Source organism: Copadichromis virginalis, linkage group LG5, assembly GCF_057382275.1.
Source record: "Copadichromis virginalis isolate Kocher_CV1m ecotype Utaka linkage group LG5, C_Virginalis_male_GT1.1, whole genome shotgun sequence".
NCBI lineage: Eukaryota > Metazoa > Chordata > Actinopteri > Cichliformes > Cichlidae > Copadichromis > Copadichromis virginalis.
In genome coordinates this window covers 22220249-22242926 of record NC_140622.1, presented here as the reverse complement: position 1 = coordinate 22242926, position 22678 = coordinate 22220249, and the positions used below count along the sequence as shown (strand labels likewise).

Genomic DNA, 22678 nt, shown 5'->3' with positions numbered 1-22678 from the left:
GGGGGGAAATCCCTGTAATAATAATAAAGCTGTAATAACTTTGAGTTTTGATGTTTATTCCTGTAAGTCCTTTTGTATTGGGCCTTTTTAAGGACATTTAATCTGGTAGTACTCGCTCCCCCAGGGCCCTGTGTGGTTTCAGGGGTTATAGGGTGGAGGGATGGTAATGTGTACTGTAAGAGAAAGTACTCAGAAGCATAGAAATGCAAATGGAGTGTGAGCGGGAGAGCTGGGTTAAGGCAGAGTGGGGGGTCTGGTATTGACACAATGATCCTCTTGTCTGTAACCTTGACAATTCAAACGCCACACAGTGCAGCACACACCCCGTCATCTTCAATGCCTGTGTCACAAAGCAAACAACAAAGCAGATGCTTTGTTTAACTTTGTGCTAAAGTTGCTAATGTATTAAAATTAAAAATGTTTAAACGCTAAAAGAAGAAGAAGGAGAAGCAGAAAACAAAGTCAAGTGTAAAGATACGAAATATTTGTGATTTTGTGAATTATTCCGATTACAGCTGCTTGAATGTAAAGATATAATAATGGAGAAGATGTCACCTCTTTGCTCCCCCAAAATTCCTGAGCAGGAACAATACCCTTCCCACAGAAAATATTTATCAGAAATGAATAAAGTGAAGAAAACTGTGGATACACCATAATGTTGTTACAATCCACGTATTCAGTGGGAGAAATGTTTTGTCACTCATCCAAGTGACTACAATAAATAAATAAAAAATAAATAAAATAAAGTAGATCTGTGAAACGGTACTTTAGTAAAGTATTTTAGTAAATGTACTAACTGTGCATGCTCTCATCCAGTGCACGCTGTGGGTTTTACAGTATTGTAGTCTGATTGCATTGGTGGGAGGGGGGTATCAGTAAGATTCAGTCATGCTGCCCCCTCTGGATGTACCCCTGCCCTTCAGAAATGAAGAAATACCCCAAACCCACTAGTGTAAAGCTATATCAAGATAACATTTTATACCTTCCCTTTTTTGATTTTGCAAACACGTATTCATAGTTTCATGAAGCAGATCCAAACTGTGATGACAGTCATCACCCTAACACCAAAAATACTGAACAGCACTAAAAGGAAAACTGAAACTGACTGAGGCAGCATATTTGGTTTTGTCTGGACTTGTCCAAACACTTTTTTAAAACTACTGACCTTAAATATGTTTTATGTCGTGTTTAGACTACTTCACTGCATTTCAGAGGAAAATATGAAACCCTTATTCTACCATTTAAGTGACAGTCACAACTTTTCAAAGACATAAAAAAGTCACACACACACATCCATGTGCAGAGCACTTAACACGTAAAAATATAATACAAGTGTAAATGGATAGATCTGATCCTTTTTGTGTCATTAAAACTAAGAAGTGGCACAAATTATCTGGATTAATAATAATAATAATAATAATAATAATAATAATAATAATAATAATAATAATAATAATATGATTGCAGTGACAAGATGTTATTTGTTATAACTGCTTCTTTGACTGGCAATAATTTTGTACTTTTAATTAACCCCTTAAGCTGGAGGATATTTTTAATTATTTCTATTTTAGTTATTAATTTTAAAAGATCCTTAAAAACACTCAGTAACAGCTGCACTGCTGCACTGCCACTACTTATGCTTAATCGAAACAGGAAATTAGAGAGTAAACTCCAGCGCTTTGGTAGAAGCTTATGCTCTGTTGTTTTTTGTTTGTTTTCATTTTTAAACCCCTTGTTTTTTTTTTATTTTTTAGTAAAGTCCATTCTTTGCTTGTGTTGGTAAATAGACTGTAGTCAACTTGATTTATGAAAGGCTCATATCTTGGACAGGTCACTCTGAAATAACCTTTTAGTCTTAATGAGACCTTTGACCTGGATAAATAAAGGCTACATAAAAGTTACCTAAATGAGAGATGTTTCACAGATTTTGGGTCAACAAGTCAGTTGTAACAGACGGTCTGTGTTTTTGGCAGATGATCACTTTTTGGCACGACGCCGTAAAGGAGTTTAAAGATATCTGCTGCTTCTCTCGGTGGGCTCAGGAGTGCCGTAACTATCTGAATCAATATTAACATACTGACGTCACAAAAATCAGGTTAATTGTTCGGTATCTTCTCTCAACTGCGAGGCTCGAGAGTAGCTGGATATCAGTGACGTGTGGAGGGCTCTGAATGTGAGAAGTGGGAGTGTGGTGGAGGAGGTGGGGGTGTGCATTTTAAAACCTGCTAATCCTGCTGTCCTCAATCTCTGCCTCCCGGAGGAAGAGGAGGAGGAGGCGACGGGACGGACGCGCACTGCTCCTCTGCGACTAAACTTTGTCGGCTCATACCAAATAAGCAGCTAAGGCTCACAACTGTTTCATTTCCCCGCTCCTGCTGCAAAGCAACAGACCATCGCTGACACCGTGAAGACGTAGCATTTATTCGGAGTTAATCCTGTTACCCGGAGGATTTTAAATACCTGCCGGTGCGATGAGCGCTGCGGAAAACTCCGCAGAAAGCGACTCCAGCAGTAAACTGGAGTCTGTGATCCAGGTGAGGCTCGCCGGGCCCGCTCCAGCTCACTTGATCATTTCATTAAATGACACAGGTGTGGGGCAAATAATAGCGGCTCATCTGGGGCGTGCATGCGCTTGTTTCTGTTTGGGAGCAGTTTTGTGTATCTATTGCGCAGCAGTCGTGGTCCTGTGCCTGTCGTGGCACCGTTGGGTTTGTGGCACTTTTCAGACACATTATTGTGATCACTCGGTTTCTGTCATGTGTTGGGATTTTCTGTGTTTACAGCCTTATTTCATAGTTTCTCAGCTCTGTGTTGCTGATCTTTCTCTAAACGTCACAAACTAAATAAAAACGGCTGCGCCTGTCCTCCTCCACCAGAGGCTGGAGGAGAGCGTTCTGTCTGAGGAGAAGAGGCTGACAGTCCGGGGTCCTTCACCTGATGCCCCCCCTACATGTCTGCCAGCACGAGTGCGAGAGATTGTGACAAAGAACCTCAGCGACAACGGTGAGTTGCCACAGTCCTCTCTCCTTCACATCAACTCAGTGCCGTCTTTGCCTGACTTTGGCCTTTCTTTGAGCAGCAGGGGCCATGTCCTCGGTCATGTCCCTCCAGGAGGAGAACCGAGTACTGCAGGGGGAACTGGCGAGGTTGGAGGACCTGCTGGCACACAGCAGAGCCGACCGAGACGAGCTCGCCATCAAGTACGGTGCAATCAGTGAGAGGGTAAGGCAAGTCTCCAGGATGCCTGCAAACAGCACTTAGTGGTCATTTTGGTAGAATAGGTTGAGAGGTGGATGGAATCATTATAGCCTGTTAATCTCTTGCGACAAGTTCAAACACTCTTCAGGTGCTCTGGCTTTACACACATTTAAAGCTGAGGACCGTGCCACATTCCCTTTTCCTCATTTATGTGTTTTTTTGGGTCCTTCCTTTGTCTGAGATTTGCTCGTCTCCCAGGTGATGGGGGCTGGAATCAACTGAAGTGGAATGTTGCCATGGCGTCTGTCACCCTGGGTGACTGTAAACAGGGGCTTCAATGGCGAGGGGAGATGCAGTGTTGGGTGGGTGGGTGAGTTGGGTGCTACAGCTCATTTGGGGTGGGTTGAACATTACAAAAGGAATAACTGCAGCCTGCTTCCTAAAGCACGAAGAAACTGTGCCGGAGATCGTCCAAAGGAATCTTTTCTCTTTAAAGAATAAATAAATTTATATATGTATATTTTACTCTTGTAGGCTGTTGAGATGCCTGCTGCTTTAATGTCACACATAAAACAACCAATTTAAAGGAGAGTGTCCACCTTTTATAACTTAATGGACTCATTTCAAAAGTGTATTTAAAGTAATAACTGGTCTCCGCTTTGGGATACAGACACTCTGTAGTACTGAGCAGCTGGAATATATGTTAGTATGTGAGTCAGCTTTCTCTTAAATATAACGGAACTAAATGGCGCTCACCCTGTGCTGTTCAAAGTGCCAAAAAATGATTTATAAACTCAGCAGATGTGCCTCTGTCCAGATGTCACGATCAGGTTACACAAAATAATCCACAAACCTTCTTGTGAAGAGTTTCATTTAAGAGTGAACATCTATACAGCATAGAAAGAAAGATGTGGCTGAAAACAAAGTTAGTATTTCTTAAGTACTATGACCTCCATTTATGTAGTTTAAATGTAGTATTTTCCTTCATTTTATGCATTCATGTGAGGTTTCACAGGAAATGATCAGGATGTGTTTTGTACCAGTGCCATCAGTGTACGCACAAGCTGTCCAGAACAGCTGTTAAATGGTGAGATGGTTTGGGGAAATTCTGTTTTAAAGTCTGGAAAATAGTTCCCATCTCAAGTACTTAGCTCATTGAGAACATGTATATAGGTATTTTTGGATGCAGTCCAAACTTGGCAGTGCCATGCAGATCTGTCGTGAAGAAGTGTGAAATTAAACCCGACCCCTTGCCTCTTACCTTTCATTAAAACCACAGCTGGAGCAGGCGCTGCGTTTTGAAACAGGGGACGAAGACCACGATTCACCAGAGTCACGCAGCCTGGCTCAGCAGAATGTGGATTTGCGCAGGCGGCTGGACGAGGAACAGGCGGCCTACAAGCGCAAACTCACCGCATACCAGGAGGGGCAGCAGAGGCAGGCGCAGCTTGTGCAGAAGTTGCAGGCCAAGGTGCGTCTGTTTTATTTCCCTCTTCTGTTAAGTTGTTATTGATGAGGTTTGACTACTGGTGTTATTTCCTGCTCCTTCAGGTGCTTCAGTATAAAAAGAGGTGTGGTGATCTGGATCAGGCGCTGCAGGAGAAGTCATCTGAGTTGGAGAAAAACAGTGTAGGCGACCTCGAGTTTACTGTAAACATAAGGAAGCCGATTTTTATGCACAGGTTAAAAATAATATGTCCATGGTCATCTTTTGATTTTAGGGTCACAGCGAAACATCGAATGGTCGCCATCAAGATGAAGCAAGCAGCAACCTGGAGGATGCTTTAATCCGTCTGGAGGAGGAACAACAAAGGTGATGCATCATGAGAGAAGAGACATAAAATGATTTAGCTGTAAACCTGTAACGTCCTCAGACTGTTGAAAAGTATCCGTGCAGACAAACCAGAGATAACTCAGAGAAAATTCAATATTATTTATATAGTGCCAAATCAGAAAAAGGTAAAGATCCTGCAATATTAGAGAGAAAAACCCAACAATCAACCAGAGTAAACATCTGGTTAGACACCATGCTTTTAAAATTATTAGGGTTGAGTACAATAACCTCAGTTTTATCTGAAATTACAAGCAGAAGAGGTCATCCAGATCTTTGCTCCTTTAAGACATTCACACAGTTTAACTAATTGGTGTGTGTTATCTGGCTTCATGGATAGATAAAATTGTGTGTCATCTGCATATCAGTGAAAATGTATGCTATACCTTGCCTAAGGGAAGCATGTATAATGTAAACAGAATTGGTCCTAGCACTGAACCCTGTGGAACTCCATAATTAACCTTAGGGTGTGAAGAGGACCATTTACATGAACAAATTGGAGTCTATGAGATAGATATGATTCAAACCACCTCAGCACAGTACCTGTAATACCTACAGCGTGCTTTAATCTCTGTAGTAAAATGATGTACAATATTAAGATGTCAAATCAGAATCATTTGTAACCTCCACTAAAGCTGACGAGCTCTGAAACCTGTCAGGAACTCTTCAAATAAGCCATTCCTCTGCAGATGATCAGTTAGCTGTTTTACAACTACTATTTCAAGAGTTTTAAAGATAAAAGTTAGGTTGGAAATTGGCCTTTAATTTGTTAAAACAGCTAGCAGTGGTTTAATAAGTGTCATTGTAAAGAATTGTGGCACGTAGCCCATAAATAGAAACAGAAACATTAAAACCTGCACTAACACCATTTTTTTATGTCAAACTTTTTTTTTTAATTTATTTATTTTTTTTTTAGCAAAGTCTAAGAGGAAATTATTTAACTGGTATTTAAATAACACATTTACACTGTGACCCACATTTATGACAGCTGTGGTTGTGGGGATAGAGTGAGATGTCTGCTAATCAGAGGGTCAGGGTTCAGTCCCAGTGTTGAAATGTGTCTAAATTAGTGTGCCTGCTAGGTAAAGCTACTTTTGTCTGCTCCTTTATTCACAAGGAAGCAGCTTAGCAGGTTTCTACACGTGTCTCATTAGGCAGATTTGTTACACCAGACGCCTGTCCTTAACCCAAAATGACTTGTGACTCCTGCTGGGATCAAACCAGAGACTGCTGCACTATAGAGGCACTGTGTGTGTCTGTGTGATTGTTAAAAAGTGTTTAAGAGAGCGGGACAAAAAGCTTTATTAATGTAAGTGTGGCCTATGATGTAGCAGCATTTTGAGTAGTATGAGCAGAAGACGACTGTATAAGTCTGTTTACCACAAGCATTCATACAGTGCTTTATTTTGTGCACTTCAAGCGTGTTGTCTCTATCACACTCACACTTCAGTGGCTGTATCCAGGACAGTTTTCGGTTCATTTCATCATCTTGCCCACATCTTGCCTTCCAATTATTAGTTGAACCTCCTGAACCACAGCTAGGGTTGCACTGACTCTACAATGCTCTCAGTGCAACTTGAGCACCGGCAGTTTATTTAAAAAACTTAAATTCAGCAAGGTCGTCCTCTGAGATCAAATTCTGCTTTTGGGAACATCACACTATGATAGCTCCCTTTGAAGCTGCAAATAAATGTATATGGATTTATTACTTTAATTTTACATATGCAACAGTCTTTAAAAATGAATTTAATCAACTTATTCTTGTTTTGTTTTGTTATTGTAAGGATCGATGGACAGAATTGATATAGATGGTATTGCACTCATGCAGGAACAGCGTATTTTCATGGCCTATGTATAGCAGATATGAATAGTTATCTAACTGCCAACATAAGCTGTTGGCCAGTTAGTCCACTGAGTTATTATTTTTAATTCTTTTTATTTAGGGACTGAAGATTTTTGTGAGACATTTTTGCACATGCAGCCAAAACTATTTTTACAGAAATGAGTCATGAGCTCATCTGTGATTGTGCTCCGTTGTAATTTGACTTTAACTTTTACACCAAAAACATAGGGAATATGAGAGTGAGCAGCCTTTTTTTAAAACCACGCAGACTCTAGTTAAGGAGGATTTCATGAATTCAATCATGTATTATACCAAACATCTGCAGGCCTGATCAATCTTCTCCTTTGCGTTTTATTTAACCACTTTCTTTGTAAACAGCTTCAGCCTGAACTGCGTGTGTTATATTTGAGTGTTTCCATGTTGTGACTTCAGGAGCAGCAGTCTGTCTGCAGTGAATGCAATGCTGAGAGAGCAGTTGGAGCAGGCTGGTTTGGCCAACGAGGCTCTCAGCCAGGATATCCGCAGGCTCACTGCTGATTGGACAAAAGCCAGAGAGGAGCTAGAGCAAAAGGAGTCTGACTGGAGGAGAGAAGAAGAGGTGGGAGAGGGATGCTTCTTAAATATTAAAAGGAAATTCAGGAAAGTCTAAATTCAGAATAATCATTACTCGTTTTAATTTCCTTTGGCCTCCTGTTCAGTCTTTCCACAGCTACTTCAGCAGCGAGCACAGCCGACTGCTGACACTGTGGCGACAAGTGGTCGGGTTCAGGAGGCATGTCTGCGAAATGAAGAGCGCCACTGAAAGGTAAACTTTGTTCTCCTCAGTCTTATTTTATCTTTTGACTCGTGTTTTGTCTCTCACTCCTTCCCGCCTCTCTCCAATCTCCCGCAGGGACCTGTCAGATATGCGTAATGAGCTGGCTCGGACGTCCCACTCTGCTCAGGTGTCCTGGGCTGGTCTGTGTGCCACGCTGCAAAGTCGGGAGGGAGGAGCAGTTGTGGCTCTGGAGCAGGAGAAAGCTCTGAGGGTTCAGCTGGAGCAGCAGCTGAGAGGTCGAGTGGCAGAGATGATGAGCTTTCAGAGCAGGATGGACGCAGAGAGAAGCGAGCTCAACGTCAGGTCAGGGTGCCGAGCCGTCCTGCAGGCTTACAGTCGTATAAGTTGTTTTTAATCGAGCTGTCCAACAGGAGGAGCTAGTAAAAGTCCCCATTGTGTAACAGCAGGAAGACTTCCAGCACTTTTCATTTAAAACAACAAGAACTGACTCAAAGTGCAAAACTAAAGGTCCTTTTTACCGTCCGTGTGAGTTTAATTTCATATTGTCTGTTTTCGTTCTCAGGTTGTCCGATTTGGTGCGAGAAGGGGAGAGACTAAAGGGACAAATTGAAGAGCGTGACAGAGAAATTGCGACACTAACGAGGAAGCTCGAGGTGAGACACCAGTCACGGAGGCCATAATGGTTTCATACTGGTCTGCTTCATGTGCTTCATGTGAATCATTTCCCTTCAGGAGCAGAGCGGCAGTGATGAGACTGACATGCAGATGATGAGGACTCACACTGAGACGCTGTTAGACACACTGCGGGACATCGCTCAGGTAAACAACACACACATTTTTACATCAGCTGATTTCTCAGTGGGAACCCAGATGGAAGGGCTTCATTTTAACCTGCGTTTACAGACGGTTTCAGCAGACGGAGAATCGTCATCGTCAGAAGCAGATCAGGACAATTCTGGGGCTGGGATTCGTGACTCTTTCCCTCGAAGGCCGTCCTCTCCCACTCGACCCTCCTCGCTGTCTCCTCTCCCAGAGGCAGCGCTGTCTGCTCTCCGCTCTGCAGTCACAAACAAGACACTCCAGCTGCAGGTGACATGTTAATCTACAAACACAAAGGACCACACACAAACATGGAACTCTCTGACAGAGGTCACCGATTTTATTTGCCCCCCTTTTCTGGATGTTTAAGACAAGCTAAACGACTTAAAAATCAATGAAGCTCAGACATTAAGTGCTAAAATCTGTGGTGAGACTTTAAAATCTTTCATGTTGTAGGTGCTGTATCCTTGCAACACCGTCATCATCATTCCCTCCACTTGTCCGGTTGTGTTTGCAGGATGTTCGAAGCCGTCTGCTCTCTGCTCAGTCGTCTGTGCAGCAGTTACGAAAACGGCTTTCTGAGTCCGAGTCGGCTAAAAGAGACGCAGAACAGAGAAGCCAAACTCTGCAGCGGGAGAGGGACGCCGCTCAGAGAGAGAGAGAGGCCGCGCTGCGAGAACGGGACCGTGTGAAGCAGGAGAGAGACACGCTGGCCAGGTTTGCCAAACTTCACCTACAAAACTCGCCTCGAGACCCAACAGTGTATTTATCCTCAACTCTGCATTATATTCTCACATGCACACACACACATGTGGTGAATGTTGCAGCGAGAAGGTGAACCTGGAGAAGACGGTGCAGGCAGCGCAGAGCAGCAGCCAGCTCCTGCAGATGGACTGCGAGAAGCTTCAGCTGACCGTGGCGTCCGTGCAGCGAGAGCGAGACCACGAGAGGGAGGAGAAGGAGGCTGCCGTGCAGGAGAGAGACCGGGCGAAGGCAGAAACGCTGAGGGTGTAAGCTGGCTAATTCGTAGAGATTAAGTGAATGTGATGTGGGCACTAATCCACACGCTGCACATGCTCACAGTGTGCCATTCAAAAGATCTGCATCAGCTTCCTCTACATAAGCATCTCAGTCATTAACAAACTCCTCCCTGTACAGCCCCAACATCTCATTTACAGCTTTTGTGTAAAAGTTTGACTCTGTTCACAACTATTGTGCTGTCCAGTCGTCCCTTCCTGCAATAGAACAACAAGCTTCACACACTAACAGATACACACCAAGAGTCCTGCCTGATTTTCAGTGAACAACACGTGTTGCCTCAAACAGACAGAAGCAGTTTGATCAGAGCGAGAGTCGAGCCTCTGCTCAGCGTGGCGAGTTGTCTGCAGTGAGGGAGACTCACCAGCAGGGGGAGGTTCAGAGGCAGCTGCTGGAGCAAGAAAAAACACAGCTGTCTGAGGCGCTGGCTCGGGTAAGAAAATAGTAATAGTCTGTGTATTTGTCAGAGGTGAAACGCTACTAGAGTACTGCCAGAGTGCAAGGGAGCGACACTCTGCCACTTTTTTGTTTTGGATGTATTTGTTGAGATGAAATTAAAGTTAGTCCATTAAAATTCTGTTGTCAGTTTCAAGGTTTTTCATGCGAGAAAGTTAATGAAGGCAAAACGAGTGGTGGAAGTGTTCATGATATTAAGGTGCAGATTTAGTAGCAGTGTCCCAAAAACAATAGAGCATGCTTCTTTCAGCGCTAAATGTAATGTTAGACTGTGTGTTGCAAATATCAGTAAATCAAGTATTTTAAATATTTTCCCTCTGGTGTTTTGTGGAAAGGAAAATCCTACAAATACATTTGCAATAAGGCCACTAAACAACCTGCAGTGTCTACGGCTTTCAGCTCCAAAGCTGATGCTGCACGTCTTCAGACAGCAGCTTTGTAACGCCAAAAGGGGGAGTTATACGATTATTTTTGCAGCTGACCTCATAAATATATTTTTAGGAGTTTCCCTTTCGAAGCGCTGACTGTACGACTGTACATGTCGTCTGTGACACAGATTTCAGCTTTTTGAATAGTTTGTCATGAAGCAGCACTCCTCTGGAGCTCCTGCCTCCACGTGAGCTGTCTGATGTAACTAAAACTCAGAAGACTTTATGTTTTTAAGTTTAGTCAGACATTCTATTCAGTTATTCTTGAAAACTTTCAGATAAACTTGTGGTGCAATAGCCCGACTGCTTAAACAAATAGCACCTGTTTGACCGTGATTCTTCCCTCCAGGCTGAGAGCAAAAACACGGAGCTCTGTCTGCTGCTTAACAAGCTCCAGTCTGAGGATGCAGCTCTCAGAGACTCTCTGGCAAAGATGGGCAGCATGAACGAGGGTCTGGCACAGGACAAAGCAGCCCTGAACACCTACATCCTCAAGGTAAGGGAGCTGCAGTGCTATTTAAAACCTCCACATATGTAGTTTCAAGCCCATTTGATATGAAATACTCTTGTGTCTCTGTGGACGAGAGTTAATGCCAGTGTAAACAGAGTAATGTAGTTAGATTCAAATTCAGGTGTTGCAAAACTGTGATTGGTGTGCGTCATCACCCTTTTCCATCCCAGCCGAGTAAAATAAACAAACCTGTTCTAGATTTTAAGAGGTTTTCAGGCCTTTAATGTGACTTGCTCTCACCTCTGTGTCTAAGCTCGAGGAGGAGAAAGCCTTCCTGCAGACTCAGAAACGCGACGCTGAGCAGGAAAAGCTGACCATCAGAGATGAGCTGGTCCGGCTGGAGCAGGACAGGCTCGAGCTGGAGTCCGCCCGCATCACACTGCAGCAGTCGCTGCAGGACGCCGAGCTAAGCCGTGTGGGGATCGAGGTTGAGCTCCAGAGTCTCAGGGCTGAGAGACTTAAGCTGCAGGAGAAAGTCACCCAGGTACAACTACACATTACAGGGAGTGCAGAATTATTAGGCAAGTTGTATTTTTGAGGGATAATTTTATTATTGAACAACAACCATGTTCTCAATGAACCCAAAAAACTCATTAATATCAAAGCTGAATGTTTTTGGAAGTAGTTTTTAGTTTGTTTTTAGTTTTAGCTATTTTAGGGGGATATCTGTGTGTGCAGGTGACTATTACTGTGCATAATTATTAGGCAACTTAACAAAAAACAAATATATACCCATTTCAATTATTTATTTTTACCAGTGCCTTGAATGATGGATGTTGCATTCCTGTGCACATTGTCTTGTAAATAAGAGAACACTGGAAGATATTTCCTGTTTGGAAAACACCGGTCTATTACCAAAGCTTGGTGAAAAAGCAGTCGAAGCAAACAGAATTCAAAATCTGGCATTTTAACTATGACTGTTCATTTTTATAAACCCCAAAAGACGAATTTAAAATATTTAAAACACCCATTTTGGCCCATGTTGTTTGCAACATGGGCCTAAAGCGTTATTTTGAATGACCCAAAAATAAAGGCAGATAATACGACCACATGGCTGATTTCTCGCCTCAGTTATTTTAAAAACACATTTAAAAAAGGAAAGGAAAGGTTTTTAAATCAGACAAACTGTTGGTTAAACTTTGAAACCCAGAAGAACGCAGCAGAGGAGAGACGTGTGTCCGGTGTGTGCAGGTTGGTTTTTGCAAGGTTGATGAGAGACCGCTCACATACGACACTGTGACATGCAGTACCTTTTCTGTTTTTGAATCATCATGTACTTCACACTAATTATAAATAAAAGTGGGCCTTGATATAAACCATGAAGCTGTCTGATATAACAGTATGAAGGTGTTTCAGCTCCTCTCTTTTTAAGGCTTTTGAAAGCCGTTCTCTGATTGGCTGAACTTTGCAAAGAGAGCTGTGGGCCTTAAATGACAGTGACAAGTACATCTCTTATAACTGACATAACAGAAACTGGGTGTTTATAGGACTCTGAAGTCTGAGCTTTTGGCTCACAGAGGTCACTTAACTGACCTCATTATTTTGTACTCGACAGCTTTGTGGCGAGGTGACCTCTTTGGGTTCTGAGTTAAGTCTCGCTAGAGGAGAAGGCCAGAGGAACGAGGTGGCCTTGGAGGAGGTCGGCCGCAGTCAGGCAGAGCTGGCCCGGGACAAAGCGGCCCTCGTGGTTCAGCTGACAGCATCTGAGAGGGAGAACACCATGCTGTCTGAGGAACTGGCTGCTTTCAGGTATGTTTGGTTTCAGACTTGGTTAATTACTCAAAAGTGCTCAGTGCACGTGTGTGTAAGTTGTGGTTGTAACCTGCAGGTCGGAGCGTGAGTCCCTGGAGACCAGCCTGTTCGAAGTGCAGCAGCAGCTCGTTCAGGTGGAAACTCGCAGAGAGCAGCTGGAGACAGAGAACCAAACCCTCAGAGTCCGCTGTGAGACGGCTGCAGGTGAGAGGAGACGTGTTTTTTATAATTAAAGATAATAAAAGTTGGTCAATAACAGGAAAGCGTTGTATTTGTTTTCCTGATTGTGATTTCCAGCTGAACTAAGGCGCGTTCGCTCAGACGGGGAGATTGCGTTGGCCCAGGCTGAGCGGGAGAAGCAGACTCTGAGTCAGACTTTAAATGCGGCACAGCTGGAGGCGCAGCAGGCCTTGCGCAAGGCCTCCTCTGAGCATCAGGAGGAGGTGGAGAGACTGGTCTCAGAAAAGGTGAGTGGGTTCAGTGGATCACTGTTAGTTTAAATGCTATTTGTATGAATGTTTTTACACTTGGATGAATGTCATCATGGTGTTTTGCAGGAAGTTGTGCGGCACAGCTTGCTGATGGAGCATGAGGTCACGCTGAGAAAGCTCAGACAGGAGATGGAGGATCAGCTCAGCAGAGCAAAGAGAGAAAAAGAGGAGCTGCAGGATGAAATGTGGACTCTGCAGCACGATAGAGATCAGTGTCTCCTCCAGGCTGAGACGGAGAAACAACAGGTCTGATCCCAGCCTGTGAAACTATTCAGCGTCTAGAGCTGTATTTATTCATCAGATAGCATGTGTCATTTAAATCTTTGGTTTAAAACAGATTTCTTAAAATAATGTCTTTGTTAGAAATGCCAGCATGGCTCAGGCTGTTCCTTCCCCCCTTTTTAAACTTTGTTTTAGTGTTAACCAGACATTTTCTGTCCTCCCAGGCTCTTTCCTTGAAGGAAGCAGAGAAGACGGTTTTGTCTGAGCGGGTTTCCAGCCTGCAGGCTGAACTGTCAGCTGCAGCCCTCGAGACCGAGCGAGTGGCCAGAGAAGCAGCTCATTACAAAGAGCAGGAACAGGTGACGGGAGGAAACGTGGAGGGTTTCACTTCCTCTCCTGATTTGTATTTTGTTGCTGTTGTCGAGGCACGAATGAAAGATTAACTACAGCATCACCCTGTTTGTTTTCCTCAGATCAGAGTCGGCGCTCTGACCAGCGAGGTGCTGGAGCTTCGCTCTCAGCTGGAGGATGCAGCCTCCGCTCGTGAGAGGGAGCTCCACAGTCTACAAGAGACATGTAGTGATCTCCGCTCGCGTGCTGACATCGCTCTCAAAGAGGTAGATCATCCTCTACAAGAGCCAAAATGCATAATATCAGATACCAACATCCCAACATATACCTGGTTTCCACTGATGTGTCGAACCATGACTTGATGGCCCACATTTGAACGGATTTGAGAAACAAGAAGTTAGAAAATAAATTGCTATAAGAAGAACATCAAAGCGAGGAGAATCTGCCACTGACCATCAGTGTTTACAACTTTTTTGCATCTGTGGAAGGTTGTAGATATGGGCAGAGGTCAAATATGAAAACATAAAACAGTTTAATTAATTTGTTTTCATGCTGGAAACAAACAAATGTTCTGTCCAGTGACCTCATTTCATCTGATTTTCACCCACCAGCTGGAGCAGTGCAGAGCCGCCCTCGCAGCCACAGAGGAGAGCCGAGACCAGCTGAGGCGGGACTTGTTGGAGACTGAACGCCGCCTGAACCAAACTCAGGACTCAGCAGAGAGCTACAGGAGAGAGGGCACAGAGCTGCGCCGTGGCTTCAGTGATGTCACCAAGGAGAGAGAGGCTCTCAGCCAATCAAATACTTACCTGAGAGAAACTCTGCGAAGTGCAGAAACTGAAAGGATCAGGTATGCATGAGATTGGCAAAGTAACCAGGGACAGAGACACAGAGTAGATGAGATGTGTAAGCAGTGTGTGTGTGTTTTGTTAGTGTGAAGCGACAATGTGAGGAGAAGGAGCAAAAGCTGTCTGTGCTGGAGGAGAATTTGTCTTCCACTCAGAAGGAGGTGACAGAGCTGCGGAGCTGCCTGAGAGAAGTTGAGAGATCACGACTGGAGGCTCGGCGAGAGCTGCAGGAGCTCCGCAGACAGGTCAGGCATGCAGTCATCTCTCTCACATCTGAGCAGAACCTGGGAAATATGTTGCACACAGTTTTGCCTCTAAATGTAAATTTTCCTTTTGTCTGGCTCCAGCTGAAGGTCCTGGATGGAGAGAAGGAGCAGAAGGAGAGGGAGGTGGCAGAGCTGCAGACTCGCCTGTCGCTGGAGGAGCAAAGAGACGAGGAGAGAGGAAAAGAGGTTTTCACCCTCAAACAGAAGCTGGCTGAAGCCGAAACAGCCAGAGAGTCCCTCAAGAAAGAAGTGAGAGTGGAGCAAAGTGAAGAAATTTCCAGCTCTTTGTTAATCTTGCTGTCTTCAGTGTGTCACTGCTGTCTCTTCTGTCTTTTTTTTATGTTAATGCAGCTTTCCATGACTCAGAAGCGTCTGCTTGAGTCTGAGTCGGGCTGGCGCAGCTGCGAGAGAGAGCTGACCGCTCAGCTGCAGGAGGCTCGAAGCTGCGAGAAGAAGCTTCAGGACGAAGCTAAGAACTTGTCCCTGCGTGCTCAGACGGCCCAGGACTCCGCCGCTCACTGCAGCCTGCAGCTGAGCGAGGCGCAGGGCCGGCTCGCCGCCACTGAGTCGGAGCTGACCCGAGCCGAAGCCACGAGGAGGGACCTGGAGTTTCGTCTGAGCAGCCTGCAGTCGGCGCTGACGCGGACGCTGGGCATTGGAGCGAGTGGCAGAGGACCCAGGGGGAGGAGCCCAGGAGGGAGCTCCACATCACCTGGCAGCATGTCACGCCACCACAGCGTCTCACCTCTGCGCTCCTCGCTGTCGCCTCCTAAAGGTGAGAAGCAAACACGAGGCCTTTGTTTCATTATTGTTGCAAAGTGTATTTAGCTCTGAGACAGGATGTTTCATCACTCTGATAAAAAATGACTCCAAGGCTCTTCAAATTTTAGCATAATTATAGAAAAAAATTACTGCTTACTGACACTCATAACGAATAACATGAGGAATTACTTTTTGCTGGTCTTGTCTCTGTAGCATTATAAGAACCGTCCTTCACTCCTTCAGCTATCTCAGCGTAACATCTTTCTGTTTCTCCTGTACAGAAATTCGACGAAGCACCCCAGACAATACTTTGGGCTCAGGCGCTGTATCTCCTGAGAGAGGGGATACACCGGTGCCTCTTCTTCAGTCAGAGCTGGACTCCGAGACTGTGCGAAGCGGTCTCAGAGACTTCCTCCAGGAGCTGCGTGATGCACAGAAAGAGAGGGTAACGGGGCTGCGCGGCACGAAAATGACAGTACATAATAACTCGAGGATAATCTCTTTGTTTGTGTAGCTCAAGTCTTTGTTTATTGCTAATTTTGAAGGATGATGTCCATTGTCAGCTGGGGGCCGTGCAGCGGGAGCTGGAGGAGCTGAAGGTGGAGCGGGACTCTGCTATGAGTCGACTCACTCAGCTGCAGTACTCCATGCAGGAGTACCAAGAAGGTTAGAGAGTTTACCCAAGTTGTTTAGAAAGAAGGAGATTTTAGATGAGCTCAGGGAAACTTTTCGCTTTCAACAGTCCGCTTTCAAAACTCTGAAATAACCTTCATCTGCACAATGAAGGCAAGCTGCCCAAAACCCATTTCTGAGTAGAATTAAAATTAAGTCCGATAATCTACTGCAGGCTGTGTTGTTTGGATGTCTCATTATAGGGAAGCGTGGACTGGATGAGCGCCTCACCACCACCCAGATTTTGCTCCAGCAGCAAGAAGAGGCGGTGAGGAGAGGAGACAGAGAGCGGCGAGCTCTCAGCGACCGGGTGAAGGATTTAGAGCGAGCGCTGCAGGCCTCTGAGACGGATAAGAAGCACATACAGGTACTCCATGTTTTGTGTTGTCACTCACACAGCAGTGATCCCAGCTCGGCTACAGTCAACATATGGTAGCGCAACAGAAGGACAATAACGGGAAGCGTGCACTGTCGACAAATGTAATAACAACAGATGCTGGCGCACACTCAGTGTTGCACCACCTGTGGAGTCCCCTGCCAGCTCTCCATATGTTTGTTTTTAATGCCAGCACCTTTCAAAATGATTCACCTTCTGGGCTGTGTGTGCTACTGAGTGAATCTTTTATCTGTTGTATTTTTTAGAACAAACGTATTGAGAAGACAAGGAGATTGTTGAGCTGTGGCTCCTCTCTGTTTCTAATTGTCTGTTCAAACATAAGTGAACGTAGACTTAATATGACCCTTCTCCTCCATCCATCTCTGCAGGATCAGTTAAATAAGCAGCGTGCTGCCGAGATCCGCCTGGAGGTGGAGAGGAAGCGCCTGCGGGAGGCGCTAGAGGCAGCTGAAGCTCGCGCCACCAGGGTGGAGCTGGGGAGGCGCAGTCTGGAGGGGGAGCTGCAGAGACTCAAGCTGAGCCTGGGAGACCGAGAGGCTGAGAGTCAGGCCTCCCAGGAGCGCCGCGACTCTCTCGTCAAACAGGTACAGAGCTGTTTATTTATGACTCATGATCAGCTTAATGCGATTAGTTGGGCCTGAGAATTTCCTTCTAATACAGGAGATTTAATGTCACTGATCAGCTGGTGAACATTTAATTATGATTTAAGGCTATTATTTATTCTTATAGTCTGCCATTTAGCCAGACTGATGTACACTATAGTGTTTACATATACAAATAAAGCAACGACTTAAATACAAAAACATCAGAATTAAAAACTTAAAATCTAAAGAAACAAAGCAATCAGCGTCAGTAAAAGTTACCTTGAATTCATAAAAGTCCCATTAACTAAATATAAGAGATATAAGATGGATTTAGATTAACAGATTTTGCAGAAAGCGCACCAAGAAATCTTAGAAACAGTGCTGCTCTGTCTCCTCAACCATAGTCGACATCAGGTGAGATCTGCCGGGGCTGATGTCCTTGAGATAAAAAGCTTTGCTGTGGGGGGCAGCCTCTGCTCTGTCGCACCGTGGATATGTGAAAAATAGTTTCAGTTAATCCACCACTCACTCCTGGTTTCTGTTTCCAAGGAAACATTATTAGTTGTAGTGATTATTCACTAAAATAAAAGCATTATGCAGCAGCTGCACTTTATAGTTGCGGTCCTGGTCGCTGCACTACATTTGACAAAAAGCAGCACTGAAATCTCAATTTGATTAAAAGAAAAACAGTTTTTTTTGTTTTGGCCTGAAATAAACTGGTTTTGTACTAATTGCAGGTTACTGAAGGAGAAGCCCGCGTAGCTCTGCTGCAGAGAGAGGTGGAGATGCTGAGCCAGACTCTGCTCAAATCTCAAGAAGGTGAAACTTTACTCAGAGAAAAAATCACTTCTCTCAACCAGACGATTCAGGAGGCGGCGGCCCTTCAGAGCAGCACGCAGGGTCGTATGGCTGCCCTGCAGAAGACGCTCAGCATGGCTGAACAGGACAGAAGGCTCCTGCAGGTGAGAGAGAAAACAAAGGGCTTCAAACAGCGTGGCTCAGATGTGAATGTTGACGTGAGAATTATTCTATGCCGTTAAGGAACAAATGGATGCATCCCGAGCGTCATTAGCTGAGGCGAGGAGAAACACGGCCACCCTCACTGAGCGCGTGCAGAGCCTGCAGACCGAGCTGACCGAGAGTGAGCTGCGGCGAGAAGAAGTAGAGTCTGAGCTGAAGAGCGCTCAGGAGGTTAGAGACAAACAGATCGCCAGAGACGCTCGTCCACCTGCAGGGCTGCCGATCTGAAGCTGTAAAAGAGTAGATTCTGCACAATGCTGAACTCAGGCCGGTGTTCTTGATAGATTTCTGTCTTCCTCCGTCAGGCTCTGCGACAGCGCTCAGCCAGTCTTGCGGAGGCTCAGCGCAGCGCCCAGTCGGCTCAGACAGAGCGGGCCGCTGTGGAGGAGCGGCTACGTGCGCTGCAAAGAGCAGTCGCCATGCTGGAGACGGAGAAAAAAGATGCAGAGAGGCAGGCTGTGAGGCTGGAGAAAGACAAGAACGCACTGAGAAACACACTGGACAAGGTCAGCGCTGTGTCAACACGTGTTTGTTTCTTTGTTTGTTTTCTTTGTGACCATCTGACATTAAAGATATTAGATTTATATGCCAGTTAAGATCCAAAATGACCTGCAGAGCCTTATAGCTACACCACACACGCTGATGCATTAAAATTACTTTTAAATAAAATATCAAAACAGCCTGAGAGAAATAAAATGTTAAAAACGTCGGATAAGTACGAGCTCCTCTACAAAATTGCCTCCAAGCAAATTCTAATTGTATGATATCATTTATATAAATCATTATAAAAACATGAGAAGTTGATTCTTTTAGTATTCTAATAAATATTTAATATTTACTTCCCTTCATTTAAATAAATGTTTCCAGAAATTCTGAATAAGATATGACATTTATACACATATAAAGTGTTTCCTTTGTCTCTTAAACTATAGAACTGCACAAAAACACCGCTCACATACTGTGTTCACCATCTTGGATGAGTGTTTTAGTCACCACACCACCACACCAGCTCGCGTCCCTGTTTTGAACGGCTTGCTTCGCTGTTGTTACATGTCCATGGTTACATTTTTCATCAGGTTGAACGTCAGAAGCTGAAGTCTGAGGAGGGCACGATGCGGCTGTCTGCAGAGAAGAGTCGCCTGGATCGCTCTCTAAACACAGCCGAGCAGGAGCTGCAGGAAGCACAGCAGCAGATACTGATGCTGCAGGTAGGGAACGGCCGCTGATGGAGGCAAAAGACGACCAAACTGCTGCCGAATCCTGCTGAAAGATTTTGTTTACTTAGCTGTGGCTGGATACGTCTACTGGAAGTGAGGGTTTGTGCAGAAAGAGCGGGCGAGAAGAAAGCCAAGCAGATGTTTCACAGTGACAAAATAAACCTGAGTTCTCGACTTGAGCAATGAGCTTAAAAAGACTTTAAAATGATTTTTTTAACATGCAAGGTGACATAAATGTGTAATAATCTACATTTTTCCCGTGGATGTAAAAAACAAGATTAGTTTTAATGTTATATTGTAAAGTTTAAGTTCATAAAGTGACATCTGAGTAATTTTCACAGATAACCAAACGACTGGACCAAAGACATGAGATAGTTTTGGGAAAGCTTCATTTTAATGATGCTAAAGTCTTAACTATGTTTTTCTATTTACCACAGACATGCCAAAAACAAGCAAATAAATTAAGCTGCAGTGGGTTTTGGAGGAATTTTGAAACGCTCATTAAAGTTGTTTATTTCAGGTCGGTTTAACATTTCAGACTTCTCTTTTCTCCTCATTCAAGCCAAACTTTTCCCAAGCTGCAGAAATGTGCTTTAACTGTCGCAGTAAATCCCAAAGCTTTAACGTTCGCTGCAGAGTTTTAAAGACTGTGAGGCTAACGGCCGTGTTTGGAGTCTTTTTTTTGTTGCGTATTCTTCGATTGCTGAAGTCTTAAAAAGAGGAAAACACTTTGTGTTGTGTGACCTGATTCCTGCTGCAGGTTTGTTTGCGTGAACCATCACTGATTTGGTGGAGGACTTTAAAAGTCCCAGGTGTCACTAGATACCAGATAATTTCATTTCTTTGAATTTACTTTTTCTAGTTCACAGATCTGGAATCAGATTTGGACATGACTTTATTAGACTATGTGACGTCTTCTTTCATTAGGATGATTCACTTTTCCCGCATTTTGTCTTGCAAATGACACACAGCTTGTAGTTGACCTTGTTGGACAGCTGTTTTACATGTTCTTAGACAGGCTCGCTGCAGCGCTCCAAACGATATGCTTTATTATTATTATTATTAATTTTTTTTTTGTACTCTGTTGTAACTCCATCCATAAAACTCCAGTCGTGTTGGCTTACCTCCAGATGTTCTGTTCCTCTCCTTTTACATTTGGTTGTCTTCCCGTGTGTGTGTGTGTGTGTGTGTGTGTGTGTGTGTTTCATGAGTAGACTCAGCTGGCTGAGATGGAGCAGTCTCACAGTTTGTGCGAGAGTTTGGTGAGGCAGCGCGAGGAGGCCCAGCGGGAGGCGGAGAGGCTGAGGACGAGCTTTCGGGATATCGAACGGACGCTGGGCACTAGAGAGCGCGCTCACCGGCACAGAGTCAAAGGGCTGGAGGAGCAGGTGCTCACATTGTGCTGTGTTAAAAGCTTTTTTTCTCTTTTTTACCAAGTTCACCTGTAGACACACCTGATGCTGGTGTTTCTGTTGCTTTTAACAAAGTTGTTCAGAATATATATATAATCCATCCATCCGCTTTCGCTTATCAGGGTCGTGGGGGGCGCTGGAGCCTATCCCAGCCGTCATAGGGCGAGAGGCGGGGTACACCCTGGACAGGTCGCCAATCTGTCACAGGGCTAATACACAGAGACAGACAACCATTCGCACTCAAACCTATGGGCAGTTTAGATTAGTCAATTAACTTATCCCCACAAACTGCATGTCTTTGGACGGTGGGAAGAAGCCGAAGTACCCGGAGGGAACCCACGCAAACATGGGGAGAACATGCAAACTCCAAATGTTACTTAGCTGGATCCAAGTTTCATTGAGTATAATAGATATGATGGATCATATCTGTGGCACAGACACATCTGTGTTTCTTTCAATATCAATAATGTTGCTTCAGCACAACTGCTTAATCAGTCTCATTGTTTTTTACAGGAAAAAAAAACTAATAAAATGATGGTGCTTGGATTTTTTTTCAACAAAACTTCATCTTAAAATGTTGTGCAAACACAGATGGAACAATACGATCATTAGTATGTTGAGGTGGGAAGTAACAAAAGTACAAATATCTGTAATTTCTGCTTCTTAGTTTTTAAAAACAGGCACGCTATTTTATGTTTAAAGCATCGGAGGGACGTTTTTGTTTCCCAGCACCACACGACTTCAAAACAAGGAGAAAACATATAGTTTATGTGTCATTTTTTGCACTATACTCAGTAAGTTAAGTTAAATTAAATTAAAAAGTAAGTAATTAAATACAGAACCTGTATTGGTGATACAGGTGCATCACTTCCTGAGCAGCCTTTCTGGTGTGCAAGTGTTCCTGAGCCCATGGAGTGATTTCAATGACTGAATCAGTTTTGAAGTTTTGATCAGTTTTGATTCCTCCAGATTCTTCAAATGTTTTGATGATATTATGTGCCACAGATGATATTTGAAGGTTTATGTTGAGGAACATCACATTTGCATTACATGCATTTGCAGACTGGTGAACCTCTGCCCATCTTCACTTCTGAAACGCTCTTTTTATATCCAGTCACATTAATAATCTGTTACTAATTAACCTAATCAGCTGCAAATAAGTTCCTCCAGCTGTTTGTTTTTAGCATCACTTAATTTTCCAGCCTTTTGTTACTGCCTTCAAAATCCCACTCTTCTGTCCACGTCTGTAACCTGCGGACTGGATTTAAGATTGAATCATGTCATCAGATTTAAAAATTACATGTTTAACTTCTGTTTGTTGTCACCTTTATCATTACTGCAGGTGTCTACTCTAAAGGAGCAGCTTCAGCAGGAGATGAAGAGGCGGCAGCCGTCTCTCCCGTCCTCCGTGGTGTCGGCAGGGAACCGAGACGCAGCTTGAAACCAGAAACACCAGCAGGAAACTCCATCTTGAATGTCTCATAGCAACAACGCTACTCCACGGTTACTGTACTGTTTCAAAGATGTTTTATTTTGTGACACTGAATGAACACTATTGTAATTTTGAAGCCTTGTGTTTGTTTGTTTTTTCATTTTGACTCAAGAGAGAATAGGTGGAGCATTATGATTCAGCCAGCTGTGCTGAAAACACCAGCGGCCGGCCTGATTACTGGCAGCCATCTGCACTCGATCTTTGTCCAGCATATTCCCAAATTTCTTGTTCTTATTCAAGAATCACCACAGGACTCTCCTCCAGACAGGCTGGAATGAAAATCTGCAGAT

At 44.2% G+C, this 22678-nt stretch overlaps 1 protein-coding gene across 2 annotated transcripts; it reads left to right on the top strand.

Annotated features, from left to right (window-relative positions):
• The first annotated feature begins 2143 nt into the window (after positions 1 to 2143).
• crocc (ciliary rootlet coiled-coil, rootletin) lies at positions 2144 to 22464 on the top strand. 2 transcript variants are annotated; one of them, XM_085456723.1, is made up of 37 exons: positions 2144 to 2534; positions 2877 to 3003; positions 3080 to 3222; positions 4478 to 4669; positions 4750 to 4827; positions 4920 to 5011; positions 7305 to 7470; positions 7571 to 7677; positions 7765 to 7992; positions 8213 to 8303; positions 8383 to 8469; positions 8554 to 8739; positions 8987 to 9186; positions 9297 to 9479; positions 9796 to 9940; positions 10741 to 10887; positions 11156 to 11386; positions 12458 to 12651; positions 12731 to 12858; positions 12952 to 13121; positions 13212 to 13391; positions 13592 to 13726; positions 13841 to 13984; positions 14330 to 14568; positions 14652 to 14811; positions 14914 to 15081; positions 15184 to 15607; positions 15876 to 16039; positions 16140 to 16260; positions 16470 to 16633; positions 17032 to 17247; positions 17985 to 18209; positions 18289 to 18438; positions 18573 to 18773; positions 19344 to 19475; positions 19922 to 20004; positions 20699 to 20824. In XM_085456723.1, the coding sequence occupies exons 1-37, from the start codon at positions 2472 to 2474 to the stop codon at positions 20748 to 20750; spliced, it is 5916 nt and encodes a 1971-aa protein (XP_085312849.1). In that variant the 5' UTR covers positions 2144 to 2471; the 3' UTR covers positions 20751 to 20824. The 2 variants fall into 2 exon arrangements, with proteins under 2 accessions (XP_085312849.1, XP_085312848.1); XM_085456722.1 differs by lacking the exon at positions 19922 to 20004 and adding an exon at positions 22239 to 22464 and having other exon boundaries at positions 2148 to 2534; positions 20699 to 20872.
• The last annotated feature ends 214 nt before the right edge of the window (positions 22465 to 22678 follow it).